Below are 16,561 nucleotides of genomic sequence, written 5' to 3'. Positions count from 1 at the left end.
TATGACTACATAAGTATATAGTCGACATAAGGTGGCATAACTTTTTGATATTGGTTTTGTTAGATGACTGTGGTTCATTCACATGAGGCTGTCACATAGTTGTACTTCTTATATTAAGTGGTTCTGTTAACACATCTGATGGATTCTCATAAACTCAAGATACTTGCAACTTCATTTTCAAAGTGTAGTGATTTTTGTTTGCTAATGTTTACATTTCCTATTGTAATTCTTCTGCTGTGGTTCTCAGAAGACTAATGAATCATTCAGATCACCTGTTCAGTAAGTAGAAGCTATTACACAAAACCAAACAGAACAAGGTGCTGCCATTGTCACAAAGCTTAAATTGTGACACAAAGCCTTGCAATTGCTATAATAATCTATGCTTTTACTCAGGAAAAAAAGCCAACTGAATTATTGAGCAATGGAAAATCCAGAATGGAATAACAATATGAAAAGGATAGACTGCTATTCCAGGGTGTATACAAGGACAAGGAAAAAAAATTCCCACATTTTTTCTGGATTTCCCAGTTAAAAATACACTTTCTCCCAGGTGAAAACACACTTTTTCCCTGTTATGTGACAGTATATTTTCCCTTGGAACTGTAAAACTTATCACATAAATGTCTGATCTTCTGGGCTCGAAATTTTTCTAAATGCTTGTCATCAAAGAGCTGATTTTTAAATGGGAGTCAAACACTCCGTGATTTATGAAACTCATCGTACATTCTCATACATAGTTTAACTTGCATAAAAGGAAGTTTACTGTGAAAGTAACACTTTTCAGACCACCATTTGCAATATTTTCCTGTGACCTGTTAGAAATGGGTTCATTTCAGCAGTTGCCAGAGAGCACCAGATAACAAGTGCCACTGCGCTTGCGCAGCTACAATGACATAGGAGGTCCATATGTCAGTATGTGTAAAACATTAAAAGATCTTATGTTATGTCATAAAAGAAAGAAGACATCAGAGGATACTCCAAGAGTATTGGAATTTTGTGAACCATACTAAAATGTGCACATTTAAAGTGCATACTTTAAGTGCACATTTGTATGTCCAGATTTCCAATGAAGTAGGCCTTGAACTGATATTAAGCTTTTCAGTGTGGTTTTTGGGACGTAAATTTTCTTGGAGTACCAGTACTGTATTATCTCATGTTTAGTTCTTTATTATGGCATAATGCCATAAGTGCTAGAAGATGAAAACATGCACTTGAAATGCAGCAAACAGTTGAAACTAGCCAATAGTGTGGAATTAAACACTTTATTTCAAATACATTGACTGCCTCAGTGGAAAAGATTAATAAAAGCCAAATTTCTTTAGCAAACCAACAAAAATAACTTCATTGTTCTGCAATGTGATTAATACTTGACTGTCAGAAAGGTGGAAATAAAATAAAATCTTAAACTAATAACATATTTTAGACTTCCATAATTATGTGAATGTATTTTAATTCACTTGATAGCTCCCGCCCACAGAAATCCATTTTGTTTTCATTTGACACAAGAGCAGTAAATGAAGAGGAAACAGGAAAATCACTAAAAACACGGGTCACATGGAGACTACCCACTTCCCCACTATAACTCAAGACTGCTCTGCTCATCAGCCTTGGATCTACGATATTTCCGAACTGGGGCAAGACTCAATAGAGGCTCCCCTCCCTCGAGCGTTTGATATGGGATGTCAAAATTTTTTTTTTTTAAATTAAATTTTCAAAAATATGTTCATTTTGTAGTGCACATCTTTCCAAAGAGTCTGATACATAAAACATATGGGTTCGAGGGAATGTAAGATATGTTATTTGGTCTTAAGTGTACCAAAGTGCAGTGCCATGCTTCTCCACACAGCATTCTTCTATTGCACATCACTGTATTTCACTCTGTGGAATTGAAATGTGTATATTTTGTAATGGATGCCGTCAAACTATATTCAGGAAAGTGGAAATTAAAATGTTCTGTGGTGCCTCTCCTGCTCCCTGTCGGCCGGTTTGACATCCTGCCCTCGCTATTAATACTGGATGGGATTACTTGTAATCGGGAGAACAAAAGTTCTTCAGAAAATTTGCACTCTTTATTACCTATTAGCTAATAACATTCTGTTTTGTGTGACATAAAATTAAATATAGGATACATACATCCAGTGCTGTTTTTCTGTGGGGAACCTGGGGAACGCCTACCCCTAAACTTTTTCGTCGACAAAATAATATTTTTATGATGTTGAGAACTTTGAAGAGTGCCAAAGATTTCTTTCACGGACATAAATTTTTTATTTCATTTTTTCATGTTGGTAATTGCAATATGAACGATACTAGTGCAGTTTTTGGTGGGAAAAGCGATGTCATTGACTGTTTCAAGTATTTCAAAGCTGTGGCAACCGTTCTCGACAATTGAATCGCTGGCAACCAGTTAAACAAGGATGTAGTGCCCTCGCCCGCTAATAGTGGGTGGTGATAGTGCTAAACAGATATGTGTATGCTCAAACGCCGAGCTACTGATAGATGTCTCTACGGTCCCACTCCATGATGATGTTGATGATGTCATGGCTAAAAGCAGACAGGTGGTATCCCATATAAGTGGTATAAGTAATTTTCGCTGCATTATATCGAATGTCAGAGTACCCTCAAACTTTTTTTTTTTTTAGAAAAAAAGCACTGCATAAAACCAGTAAAGATAAGAGACAAGCAAGACAATACACATTTCTTCAATCCTTAGCACTTAACATTTTTTTTCTATCTAATCTTGCTACAGCTTTACATGGCATCCTTTCCTTTGTGCGAAAGAATCTATTACCTCATCAAAGTACGTCAAACATTTTGCTACATGAAAAATTAAAATGTTGTTGTATAATACTGAAAAAGATCTTAATACAAGTAGTACTCAAGACTGGTGTGGTTTCTTGAGCTAATTATGTCTGTTTTGTCACCGTCTGCTAGATAAAACAAAATGTAGCACACACCAAATAAAAAAGACTGTTTTGGCACAAATGATCATTTTTATAACACGACAGAATATAATTCATGAAGTACCAATATCAAATGAATTAGGCCTACTACAAGCAAAAAGTTTTATGTTAGAAATTAGTTTCAGATTTCATTCACATGCTCCAGTTTCTCAAGCATGAGGTCGAAACGTAGTAGTATGAAATTTTTATATAAATTTGCAATCGTCATATTCTTCCATAATTTGTGTGATGTCCCCATTTCTTCTCCTTCCTCATTCTACTGAACAATCTTGACATCACTAATTCTGTAACTATTCCTGCCACTGTCAAAACTTATTCATCAGTTAACTTCATTAACCCTGCCAGAATCATTGGTTTTGTTATCCTGTGATTATTCTCTCGTTAGGCACTGTTATGTGTTTGTACAATGTGTTTTCTGTGCTAATTCCAGAATAGAACTTAAGAGGCTGCTAGCCGGGGACTGTACAACTGGCCCTTACTAATATGGTGATCGGGCCAAAAATTTTTGTCAAAATTTCATTTCCTTGGATACACCGAGAAGATAATACATAATTTTTCTTACTTGTTATTCTTGTTAGTCATTTATTTGCACTCTGGTAGTCTGAAACTATGGACTCCCCATTTGCAAACCTATTCAACTACATAATCAGACAGTGATTGGCATTCATCCATTCAGCTTTACACCGCTCAGCTCGTATAGCCCATTTTGTCTGCCAGAATGTTTGTTTCTAGATGCGACGAGGATTCCCCTGACACAGATGTCATGTAAACTATGCACACATTCACAAATCAACTTATGATTCATTCAGAAATCAACTTAGAATGTGTTCAAAAATGTTCAAAATCCAACAGCGATGTGTTTCAAAATCATATGAATAATCAATAGACCAATGTGCGCTGGATGCTAGGCGCTTTGTGAAAGAAGATTTTTTTCCTCTAGAATATGAATTTGGCACCTCGCCCCCTGTCCTACATCTGGGCCTATTGCACATGTGTGAACCTGGCAGCTTGGGTGCACCAGTAACATTTTTCCCAGTAATATTTAGCTGCTTGCTGCAACTGCTTACATGGCCAAGAGCCACATTTCTTTAGCCAGAACCGGGAGAAGTTACTACTCATACATGACTCAACTGCAAATGCGCATCAGCCTGCTCGTAACTGCTAAAACGAATCTAATATAAACAGTTGGGATGTCATGCTCATCGGAGGCAATTTGTTGTTATGAAGCACTGCATAGTCTTCCTAAAGGCTTTGACACATTTTGCTGTTGTGAGACGCTTGTATGAGCACTGTGTTTTGTTGTTGTATGTGGAGCATTTCCTTTGCAAATTAAGTTTCACTTTCGTTTTTTTCTCCTGTTCATGTTTTATTGCGGCAGTATTATTCTGCGGTAGCGGGATACAGTAACATACTTTGTTAGAGTATCGATTCTTACCAGTCAAAATTACAAAAATTTAACTGAAAACGAAAACAATGAAAAATCCCCTGAATTCTAAAAAAATCCCAGGTTTTTCCCAGTTTTCTCGCGGATGAAAAAATTCCGGATCTCCCGGTTGTTCCGGGTCATATACACCCTGTACTCACTGTACAGAGGAGGTATTGAGTTGCTAAACATTAAAGCCTTCAGACAAAAAAGTCGTTAAGTCATTAAAAAAATAATAATAATAATAAAATAAAAAAAGTCTACCCACCAAGCAGCAGCAGAACACACACATAAAAGAAGATTACAATTAGGCAAGCTTTCAGAACCTGTGGCTCCTCCTTCAGGCAGGAGGGTTGAAAGGGAAGGAAGAGGGGTGAAGGAAAAGGACTGGAGAGGTCTAGGAAAAGGGGTAGATTTTGGAAAAGTCTTTCCTTCTCATCCCAACTGGTAAGTCTCCCCTGACCCTTGGTTCTGGATGACGTTTCCAAAATCTAACCCTTTTCTTAGACTTCTCCAGTCCTTTCCCTTCAACCCTCTTCCTTCCCCTTCAACCCTTCTGCCTGAAGAAGGCGCCACTGGCTCCAATAGCTTACCTAATTGCAACCTTCTTTTATGTGTGTGGTATGTTGCTGCTTGGTGAGTAGATTTTTCACCTATCAAATCACATTATCACATTATATTGTCAAAAATTGATTGTTTTCATTGTTATACCTTTTCATATTTTTTTCATTCCAATTGAATTTCTGAGTCTTTTGTTATTTCAACATTTTTATTTGTTAACTGAGTTACTTTTTTTCTACAGTTTCTGTGGACTACTGAGCTAGTTACATGCAGTCATTGACTACCAATGCATTACAGTTCAGAAATACTTTGCTGCCTTTAAAAACTACATTTTCAGTAAGTAGTTAGTGCTGTAGGTTGGTCTTAAAATATAGGACTCGCATAATGAATGACTGTTGTGAATAAAGCCCTAACAATGACTGACTATTCAAGTTTTTAGTATTTCAGGCTGATATTCAGAACTTACTGAATCAATATTTTGGCTGGGTACCATTCAGAGAGTATAAAGATGAGTCAGGCTAACTACCAGGTACGCCTTTAAAACCTTCCTAAGTGTCATAACAGCACAGGTGATATAAACATTTTGCATGTCTCTCATATGCTCAGGCAAGTATTTCTTGTTTGTCACTGAAGTGACAGAGACCACTCTTCATTTAGCATTTAAATACAAGTAAGCGGTATTGAGTTCTGTGCAACACCACTTGACACAACAATTATTCCAAACTGTATCTACAATCTTTTCGAGTGAATCCAAAAATCTACTTTGGAATTTGTCATCATGGCAATAGTTGTTGATAAATATGTAGAGACATCCTGCCATTCACATGTTTACAGTGAAAGTCATATTCGTGCTGCACCTAGATGCTGAACATTACATAGAATTTTAATTTTACATTCCAGCAGAAATCTCCAAGCATGCTTAAATTGCTCTTCTGTTTCATATCTTTCTCTAAATATGTTTACGCATTTATTGGTAAGAATAAATATTAATTCTAGTGCACGTTCTGAGTCATAGCTCACTTGGTCAATATGTATGAAGGTAAGTCAATTAGCCTATTATCCGCAAAGTAGTTATAAAATTTTATTGTAATCAAACATGAAACTTACAAGAACATCATTTTTTGACATAGTCTCCTTGTGTTTCAACGCACTTGGTCCATCATTGTACAAGCTTCCTGATGCCCTCATAAAAGAAGGTTCTTGGTTGAAGGTTCTTGGTTGAGCTGCGAGCCAGGAATGCACCCGCTTCTTTCACTGTTCGTCCGAGGCAAATCGATGGCCCCTTAATGCCTGTTTGAGTGGACCAAACAAGTGATAGAAGGGGCAAGATCAGGACTATATGGAGGATGATCCAGTACTTCAAATTTGAGTTTCTGGAGTGTTTCAGCAACGTGGGCAGCAGTATGCACATGGGCATTGTCATGCAACAACACAACATCTTTTGACAGCATTCCTCAGTGTTTTCTTCAAATTGCAGGCTTTAGCCTGGCAGTAAGCATCTCACTGTAATGTACACTGTTTATTGTTGTGCCCCTTTGTCCATAATGCACCAGTACTGGACCTTGTGCATCCCAAAAAACCATAAGCATCTGTTTTCCTGCCGACTGTTGGGTCTTGAACTTTTTCTTGCATGGCGAATTTGGATGTTTCCATTCCATAATATGCTGTTCACTCTCTGGCTCATAATGATGGATCCATGTTTCATCACCAGTAATGATCCCATCTAAGAAGTTGTCCCCTTTGTAACCATAACGATCCAAATGTTTTTTTGCAGATGTCCAAGTGCATTTGTTTATGCAACTATGTGAGTTGTTTTGGGACCCATTTTGCACAAACTTTATGAAACCCAAGTCTGTTGTTGATGATTTCATAGGCAGAACCGTGACTAATTTTCAGACAATGTGCCACTTCATCAATAGTTAATTGTCTGTCTAAGAGAATCATTTCACATAAACTCAATGATTTCTTCATTTGTGGTGGTAAATGGTCATCCATCTCCTTCATTGTGTGTAACACTTGTGTGACCATTTTGGAATTTTTCAATCCATTCGTAGACACTCTATTGTGGCAAAACACTGTTCCCGTACTGTACCGAAAGTCTTCGATGAATTTTGGCCCCTGATGCGCTGTATGACCACAAAAAATAGATCACTGAACATTGCTCTTCTCTGGTGCAAATAGACAGTGGAGCAGCCATGATTAACAGCACAGCAGTGATAATGGAACTTACCTAGCAACTTGAAAATGGTAAAGATATAACACCGAACAAACAAAGCATGCGTCATCAACGTAAAATGACAGTACTACCAAAATAAACAAAAATATATAACTAAACTGCAGATAACAATTGACTGACCCTTATATTAGAGAAACCCATCCATCACAACAATATTTCTGAGAACAGATTTTACCTATGCTACAAAAAATTGTTTTTAATTTACAATATGCAGTGTTTTACCTCTTTCTCCATAGAGCTCAGAGTAGGTTCCTGAGATGGTGCTGAATGTGTGCTTTTAGCCATCTTAGGATGAATGACAGGAACGGTAGCTGCTGTTTCTGTGACAAATGGTTTCATGGTGTGGTCGAAATGCACTGAAACACAATGTTTTAGGGTCAATTAAAAGATGCTGTTATACAAATGCATATTGAAACAGTAATTTTTACTTGGTGAGTCTATACATTTTGTCCATGTACATTATTTGTAAACATTTTACTATCACATTTTGTTAGTCTATTCAGCTGTAAATTACAAATTGCCACGCTTTATGCAAAAATAACAAGACTTGTTAAAAAAATATCATAAAAGTGTTGCACAGAACCCATTCATGTCCATGAATCACAGTGCTCGTATTCTGACAAAGATATAGACGGAAAGTACGATTAGAGTTTATCAACCCAGCAGCAGCAAGGTCATTAGAGATGGAGCATAAAATTGGACTGGGAAAATATAGGAAAGGAAAGTATCCATCCTCTTTGGAAGAAATCGTACTGTTGTTTGCATTAAGCAATTTGGGTATACCATGGAAAATCTTAATTTGCATGACCACAGTAGCCCGTTTTTTGGTATGTTCAATAGCAGAGTGGTACATCAGGTATAATCATGAAACACAGTAAGACAAATAATTTAAGTTTATATTTAGGTAATGCAATTGTACTTTTATATACCCGAGGGAAACATTCCACGTGGAAAAAATATATCTAAAAAGAAAGATGATGAGACTTACCAAACAAAAGCGCTGGCAGGTCGATAGACACACAAACAAACACAAATATACACACAAAATTCAAGCTTTCGCAACAAACTGTTGCCTCATCAGGAAAGAGGGAAGGAGAGGGAAAGACGAAAGGATGTGGGTTTTAAGGGAGAGGGTAAGGAGTCATTCCAATCCCGGGAGCGGAAAGACTTACCTTAGGGGGAAAAAAGGACAGGTATACACTCGCACACACACACATATCCATCCACACATACAGACACAAGCAGACAAGCAGAATATGTCTGCTTGTGTCTGTATGTGTGGATGGATATGTGTGTGTGTGCGAGTGTATACCTGTCCTTTTTTCCCCCTAAGGTAAGTCTTTCCGCTCCCGGGATTGGAATGACTCCTTACCCTCTCCCTTAAAACCCACATCCTTTCGTCTTTCCCTCTCCTTCCCTCTTTCCTGATGAGGCAACAGTTTGTTGTGAAAGCTTGAATTTTGTGTGTATATTTGTGTGTCTATCGACCTGCCAGCGCTTTTGTTTGGTAAGTCTCATCATCTTTCTTTTTATATATATATATATTTGTTGACATGTTAACAATGTGACTGATTAAGTACTGTAACTAGGGGGCTTTCTTTGGTATGTTCAATAACAGAGTGGTACATGATGAATAATCATGAAACACAGTAAGACAAATAATTGTTGTTAATATTTAAGAAATGCAATTTTACTTTTATATACCCTTGTGTCTGTATCATATATATGTATTTGTTGACAACATCCATACAATCTATATTGTCTACAGATGGATAGAATGAATAAATGAATAAATAAATAAATAAATAAATAAAGGGGGCCTAGTGTGACTTTTCAAGCTTCCCCAGTGGATATGTTGTAAATAGTCTTCACAGGTTTGCTGCTGAATGACATTGTGCAAATCCCACAATATTTCCTCGGAGCAACTGTCCAACTTCTTCAGGTGGATGAACCTTGCTGGTGGCTGGGTACGACTGATACCATCGGTCATACCTAGCCACCAACAAGGTTAAACCACCTGAAGATGTCAAACAGTTGCTCTGAGGAAATATTGTGGAATTTTCACAACATCACTCAGTGGCAAACCCATGAAGACTATTTACAGGGGACGCACTGTTTAATGTGAACTGCAAGCTACAGAGAAACTCAGAATTTTTCACTTAAACAAACACTGCCAGAGGTGAAAGAACTAATAAGTGACATATAAAAAGTGACTGACTGAGAATCAAACCTGAGACACTTCAGTTCAGTCTTGCACTTTGCCACTGAACCACACTGAACTCCTATTTACAATGTTTCAAGAGCAAGTGTTAAGTTAATAATGTAGAGACATCATTCAGCACACTACCTTTCACTGCTGTTGGGACTATGAAGAAAAGATTAGGCTGATCACAGCATGCACAAAGGCATTTAGACAGTTATTCATATCATACTCCACAAGTGATTAGAACAAGAAGAAACACTGACATGTGGTACCAAACAGTATCTAATAGAAATTTGTATTGAACTACAAAGCTGGATGCAGTATTTAAACATTTACTGTAACAGAGAATAACAGAGAATGTATCTGGCTTACTTACCATAACGATAAGAAGAAAGTGGAGTTTGTCCACTCCCACTTGATACTGCAGGAAATACGTCAATGTGCTGGTCCATATTCTCATAATGAGAAGCATCACAACAAATAGGCTGGAAATGAAGAGACATATAAGCATCTTTTTATTCATACTGTGAAAATTTGTAAGATAAAAAACTAAGCAACTTTGTAGTTTGAGAAATGAATGTAAGCTTGCATGCATATTTTTGTGCTAAGCTTACCATTTATTTGCAAGAGATTCCACACAGCCAGAAAAATTCAACTTTAAAAAAGTGAACTTTGTCTACTTTGAAACTAGATTAATTAATGGGAGAATGTATTCCAATATTTGTTAAGACCTGTCAACTACAAGCATTGAAAGAAGAAGGAAAAAAATGTATAGATCTTTGGCAGCGAGAATGCGAAGTGCCAAGTTGTGGACATGAACATATAAAAGATTAAGAAATCTCATTTTCAAAGTAAGTCATGAAATCTCCTTCTATAAAGCATTTAATTATTTAAAAATACTTGCTTACTCCTAAATAAAACGTTCTATTTATTTTTTATATGCGAAAAGAGATAAAAATCTGTGTCATCTTACATAACACAGATTAGGTTCCATCTCTGCATCACTTGTGCAATGCGGTGGCCTTCCAATCGGTGATGGTGTAAGCCGTGAGCCAGTTAGTGGTGGGTCAATGAACTCCCCACTGACATGGTTATTGACAGGAGGATCCACTTTCCAGTTGTGAGGAAGTGTGGCGGCATCCAGAGTGGCTGTTGACAGTGAGAGAGGAGCAAACACAGGTTGCCTTGAACCACTGCCCAGTGCTTCTGTACTGCTTTTGCCAGATGGATCCAACAATTTGGCTTTAGGAACTCGTTGAATACTTTCAGGCATCATGGGCGCAGGTGGCAAGATGTTATTAGGTAACCCAGTGCCAGGAACAGGTACAGCAGTTGGAAGGACCTTTGGATCTAGTATCCTTGTACTGAAGGCTGCTGCAGGTGCTACTGAATGTGCATGAGAATGACGATGACTTGAATTTTTCCTGTTAGAAAGAAAACACAGGTTTTTCAATGGATGTATCCTTATATTAAAACACTTGCTTGAATACAACTGCAGAAGATACATAGCAACAATAAAGTTAATGACAGATATCCCAGAAAATCTAAAACTAAACTTCTTGATACTACAGTCAACTCAGGACTTAATCTGATAAAGAACTGCTACCTCATCCTTTGCATTAGATGTCTCTGGATGGCAATATTGAAGATAACAAAACTAGGGCCACTACTTCTTTTTTAAGAATCTCCTCAGCTGTCATCACAAGGCTGGACCAACCCTCTTCTAGTCTTCTCACGAAATAAAGACTTCACACTGCATCTAAATCTATATTCCACTGGACAGTGAACGCCAGGATGTATTTTGTATCATGATTAGCCATCTATATGGCAAGGCAAACAAGATGGTTTGTATGCTTGTGTACGCATCCTGATCTCTCTTATCTTATTCTCAGTGTCCTATGCAAGATATACAATGGAGTCAGTAGAAATATTGTAAAACAAGCATTAAAGACAAATCCTCTAAGCTCATTCAACAAGATTCATGAGAATAGAGGCCCCTTTCTCCCAATGATTTCCATTTAAATTCCCTGAACATCTGACATACTGATATGCAGTACTCTTGTCTGTTACAATCCTAACAGAATGAGTCTGAATTTCTATCAGGTTCATCTGATAAGAACACCAGCACTGTGCCATGTTTTGCAACATACCACACTAATCAATCATCTCACCAAGTCTGTCATCTAAATGTGTTCCCTAGAGTTGTTTCATATGTCTGTCCTACTTCACATTACTTCTTAACATTAGCCCTCTGCATTGAAGTGATACAACATATTACTGAAGTCTTCCACTAAAGCTGCATCTAATATCTAGGATTCTTCTTTTTGTTTATCTATATTACCCTGATTTATGCAGTGAGTGACTCAATACATACAATGGAAACATGGGAAGGTGTAAGTTACATATACCTTTAAAAATTGTAAGGTGGAGTTACTTCACTTGCTACCATTCTAGTTTACATAGATACTCCAGAAGCCATAGTAAGGTGCATGGTGGAGGGTACCCTGTTCCACTACTCGTCATTTCCCCTCCTGTTCCACTAGCAGATACAGCAAGGAAAAAACAACTGTCTGTATACCTCTGTATGAACCCTAATTTCTCGTATGTTATCTTCTTGCTCCTTACACGTGATGTATGTTGGAGGGAGCAGAATCGTTCAGCAGTCACCTTCAAATGCTGGTTCTCTATATTTTTTCAATAGTATTTCCCAAAAGGAACACTGCCTTCCCTCCAGGGATTTCCATTTGAGTTCCCAATGCATCTCTATAACACTGAAGTTTTGTTCAAACCTATCTGTAACAAATCTAGCAGCTCTCCTCTGAATTGCTTCGATGTTTTCCTTCAATCCGACCTGGTACGAATCCCAAACACTCGAGCAGCACTCACAAATAGGTCACACCAGCATCCCATATGCGGTGTCCTTTACAGGTGAACCACTCTTTCCTAAAATTCTCTCAATTATCCAAAGTCTACCATCTGCCTTACCTACCATAGTTCTCACATGCCTGTTCAACCTCATACCACTCTGCAATGTTATGCCCAGATATTTAAACAACTTGACTTGGTCAAGCTGGACACTAGTAATCTGTATCTGAACATTATGGGTTTCTTCTTCCTACTCATCTGCATCAACTTCCATTTTTCCACATTTAGAGCTAACTGTCATTCATCACACCAACTGGAAATTTTTGTCTAAGTCATCTTGTATCTTCCTACAGTCACTCAACTTCGACACCTTACCTTACACCACGGCATCATCAACAAACAATCGCAGACTGCTGCCCACGCTGTCTGCCAAACCAATTATGTTTATACAGAACAACAGCAGTCCTATCACACTTCCCTGTTGCCATTCATCCATAGTTCTCAGTATATCGTGTGAGAAATGGGTAAGCAGAGTTTCCCATGAGCAATGCTTTCTAAAACCATGCTGATTCATGAACATAAGCTGCTTAGCCTCAAGAAAGATTATTATATTTGAACTGAGAATGTGTTCAAGTATTCTGCAGAGTATAGAAGTGGGGGTATTGGTCTGTAATTTTGCAGGTCCATTCTTTTACCTTTCTTATATACTGGAGTCACCAGCACTTTTTTCCAGTCACCTTCAACTTTGTGCTGGGCGAGAGATTCATGATAAATACAAGCTAGATGAGGGACCAAAGCCATAGAGTACTCTTTGTAAAATCAAACTGGGATTCCATCCAGATCTGGTGACTTATTTGCTTTCAAACCTAACAGTTGTTTTCTATGCCAGGTATGCTTATTTCTATGTCACTATGTCATCCTTGTGGGAGTCTGTCTGATGGTCAAATGATAGTATGTTTGTATGGCTCTCCTGCCTGAACAATTTCTTGAATGTGAAATTTAAAACTTCGGCTTTCGTTTTGCTTTTTTGAACTGCCACCCCCAACTGGTCAACAAGAGACTGAATGGAAGCCTTGGACCCACTTAGTGATTTTACATATGACCAGAATTTTCTTGGTTTCTCTGCCAGATCTTTTGCTAAGATGTGACGGTGGTAGTTGTTGTGTGCTTCGAGCATAGATCTTTTCACAGATGTACGAATCTGTACTAACCTTCACTTGTCGTCGTTTGTGCATAGCCTTCTTGAACCTAGAGTGCAACAGCCTCTGCTTCCTCAGCATCTTACTAATTTCATTATTAAACCATGGTGGGTCTTTTCCATCCTTTACCCACTTAATAGGAACATAACTCTCCAGATCACAATTTACAATCTGCTTAAACTTTACCCATAATTCCTCTACATCCATCTTACTGGTACTAAATGATGCCATTTCACTCTAAGTAAGATGTTAATAACTGCTTATCTGCTTTATCTAGCAGAAATACACTCCTAGCCTTCTTGACTGATTTATTAACTTTTGTAATCACAGTTGCTGTAATGACATCATTATCACTAATCCTTGTTTATATACTGACATTATCAATAAGGTCCAGCCTATTTGTAGCTACATGGTCTAAGATATTTCCATTTTCAGTGTTTAGAAATATTTGGCATGATTGTCTGTCTGTAACCCCCGCAATGAATCAATAGACATCCCAGTCTAAATGAATCAACAGATATCCCAATCTATACTCGGCAGGTTAAAATCACCTCCAACTAGTATTGTATGGTCTGGGTATTTACACGTTATTGACTGTGGACTTGCTTTGAATGACTCTAGAACTCTCACAGCAGAATTGGGTGGTTGGTAAAAACATCCAACAATTAACTTAGTTTCACGTACTCCTCTTATAAGCGATCAGATAACTTCACTGTCACACTCAACTTTGACCTCAATACCTCAATAGAGACAACGTTTTTGTCAAATGCTATGAACGCTCCCCCTCCTATGGCCTCTAATCTGTCTTTCTGATATATGTTCCACAACTTGCTAAACATCTTAGAGTTTTCCACTTCAGGTTTCAGCCAGCTCTCAGTCCCAAGAATAATTTGAGCATGAGAACTTTCTTGGAGGGCAGTGAATTTGGGAACTTTATTACAAATACTTCAACAGTTTATTGATAAAATTGTGACAGTCAAAGTGTCTTTGGTTCATTAGCTAAACTATTTTTCCCCTTATTAGCAAGTGCCAATATTATCCAGAATGAGATTTTCACTCTGCAGTGGAGTGTGCGCTGATATGAAACTTCCTAGTCTCAGTCCAGCACACAGTTTTAATCTACCAGGAAGTTTCATGCCAATATTATGTTTACCCAAAACTGGTAAATTATTATTTCCACAACTTTTACATTACGTTATTATTCATGTGGTAGTTTTCAGTCTGCCAAGTCTTGTCGTATATTTAGATTTGCGTAAAACACTTTTGTTTAAGATATATCAATAATTGAAATTATCCCATTAGCATGTAATCATCAGAATAGTGTGAGCTAATAACAGTTTCTGCACAAAAATATCTAACTCACTGGATACCCATAATTTTCCACTTTTCAGTAGCCCATTTCACTTTTTCAGAAACACATTCATTTACAAATTATCTGTAACTTAAGTGTGGCCACAACCAAAATTATTTTTGTTGTTTAACCCTTTACACTTGTTTAGTTCCAGGATTTCACTTTGTACTCTTGTCACCATAATTGTTCTAAACCTGATAATGCCTTTCATCTAAGAACTGTGTGTAAGTGACTATTGTCTCATGAACTGTCATCTGTGGAAAGTTGATGCTTACAAGATAAGTTTCCACTGACAATAATGCCAAAATGTAAGTGCTAGTTTGGTGGTTGTGAAACATAAACAGAAGTGTAAAGCAAACTGGTCATCACTCAAATGTGATTTAATGGTATTGAGCTGCAAGACCACCATCTAAAAAACTTTCAGGATATGAGACTTCAATTCTTTGTGCACCAATGAGGAACTTTAAAATATAATCAGATTAGTGTACTTACAACCTGTAACTTATGCAAAACATGAGAGCCAAGCCAACAGACTAATGATGAAGCAGTGTTTAACAACAATGTAAAATATATGGAAAGAATGGCTGGTCAACATAAATGCAGACTTGGGTGCACTGATATAAGTTGCAGCTCTAAAAAATGTTGGCTGACAGTTCTACCTGTCCTTCTAAATTCACTTTGCTGCTTGTCACCATTTGTTCATTTTTACAAATTCTCCTCCGAGTCTTTTATTGTATTTTTCAGCATCCAGTAACACAAATCCATTAGAATTGGTTGTGACTTCTTAACAAGTTATCAGATGATTGGAATATGTTACATAGTGACTCATAAAAGCACAACTCTGACTGGCTGATTAGATTCTCTCTATTTGTATTTAGTTATTTGTACATATTCATGTTTAGTCCTGTGGTAACTTATACAGATATAGAACAATTACAAATAATATAAAATTGGACATTACTATTAGATATGCTCTAAATCTTCAGTTTCATTTACATTTAATTTGCCAAGCATAACCTGTCTCTGTTCCATATAATATATTTATTATCAAGGGTAAGGTAAACATATGTTTATAAATTTACTATCATGTGGAAACATGAGGAAACATTAAGTTGAGAAACACAATATGGGAAATATCTCATCAGTATCATGAAACTAAAGTGCGCGTCATATATCTTGGCGGCCGAGTTTAGGTTCGTTCTGCGCATCTGACGTCACAAAACACAGTCAGCCAATGAACAGAGAACGACGTTGCCAGATCTCACTGCAGTGCAGAGCACGGACGAGTGTCTTCAGTTTTAGAAACGTTCAGTCATAAATAAAGTAATAGAACAAAAGCCATGTCTTGATAGCAGACTTTCTTTTATAGAAAGTTTGTAAAAAGTGTTCTTTATACCAATTGCTTCATATTATATTAATTAATTAAACCAAACAAGCAATAAGACCTAATTCAGGCGATAACAAGGGAAGGTGTTCGTATCAATCTCACGAACCGCTTTTTCGCAATAAAGAACAGCGGTAATTGTTTATTTCCTATTGTACTTCGACGAAGCATGAGTAATTCATAGTCATACCAATAGTGTTTGTCAGTATTTTGCTTGACATATTACAATCCTTATGGAGTATTACTGCCACGCGAGCTGCGATAGCGTTACGGTTGAAGTGCTGAGCTACTAAGCAAAAAGTTGTGAGTTCAAACCTTGTGTGGTGCATAAATTTTTCTTTATTTAAAAACAATATCGAAGTGTCTTACTTCAAGAATT

At 37.3% G+C, this 16,561-nt stretch overlaps 1 protein-coding gene across 6 annotated transcripts in view; it reads right to left on the bottom strand.

Annotated features, from left to right (window-relative positions):
• LOC126203301 (myelin regulatory factor) overlaps nt 1–16,561 on the bottom strand; it is a 345,177-nt gene that overhangs the window by 33,961 nt on the left and 294,655 nt on the right. For all 6 annotated transcript variants that reach the window (XM_049937560.1, XM_049937558.1, XM_049937559.1 and 3 more), the window contains exons 16-18: nt 10,357–10,807; nt 9,760–9,868; nt 7,403–7,536 (exon numbers count right to left, since the gene is read on the bottom strand). In XM_049937560.1, coding sequence (XP_049793517.1) covers nt 7,403–7,536; nt 9,760–9,868; nt 10,357–10,807 — 694 coding nt within the window. The remainder of the gene's footprint in view (nt 1–7,402; nt 7,537–9,759; nt 9,869–10,356; nt 10,808–16,561) is intronic.

The sequence above is a fragment of the Schistocerca nitens genome, chromosome 9 (assembly GCF_023898315.1).
Source record: "Schistocerca nitens isolate TAMUIC-IGC-003100 chromosome 9, iqSchNite1.1, whole genome shotgun sequence".
NCBI lineage: Eukaryota > Metazoa > Arthropoda > Insecta > Orthoptera > Acrididae > Schistocerca > Schistocerca nitens.
The sequence above is the reverse complement of the archived record's forward strand: the minus strand, read 5'-3'. Positions and strand labels throughout refer to the sequence as shown.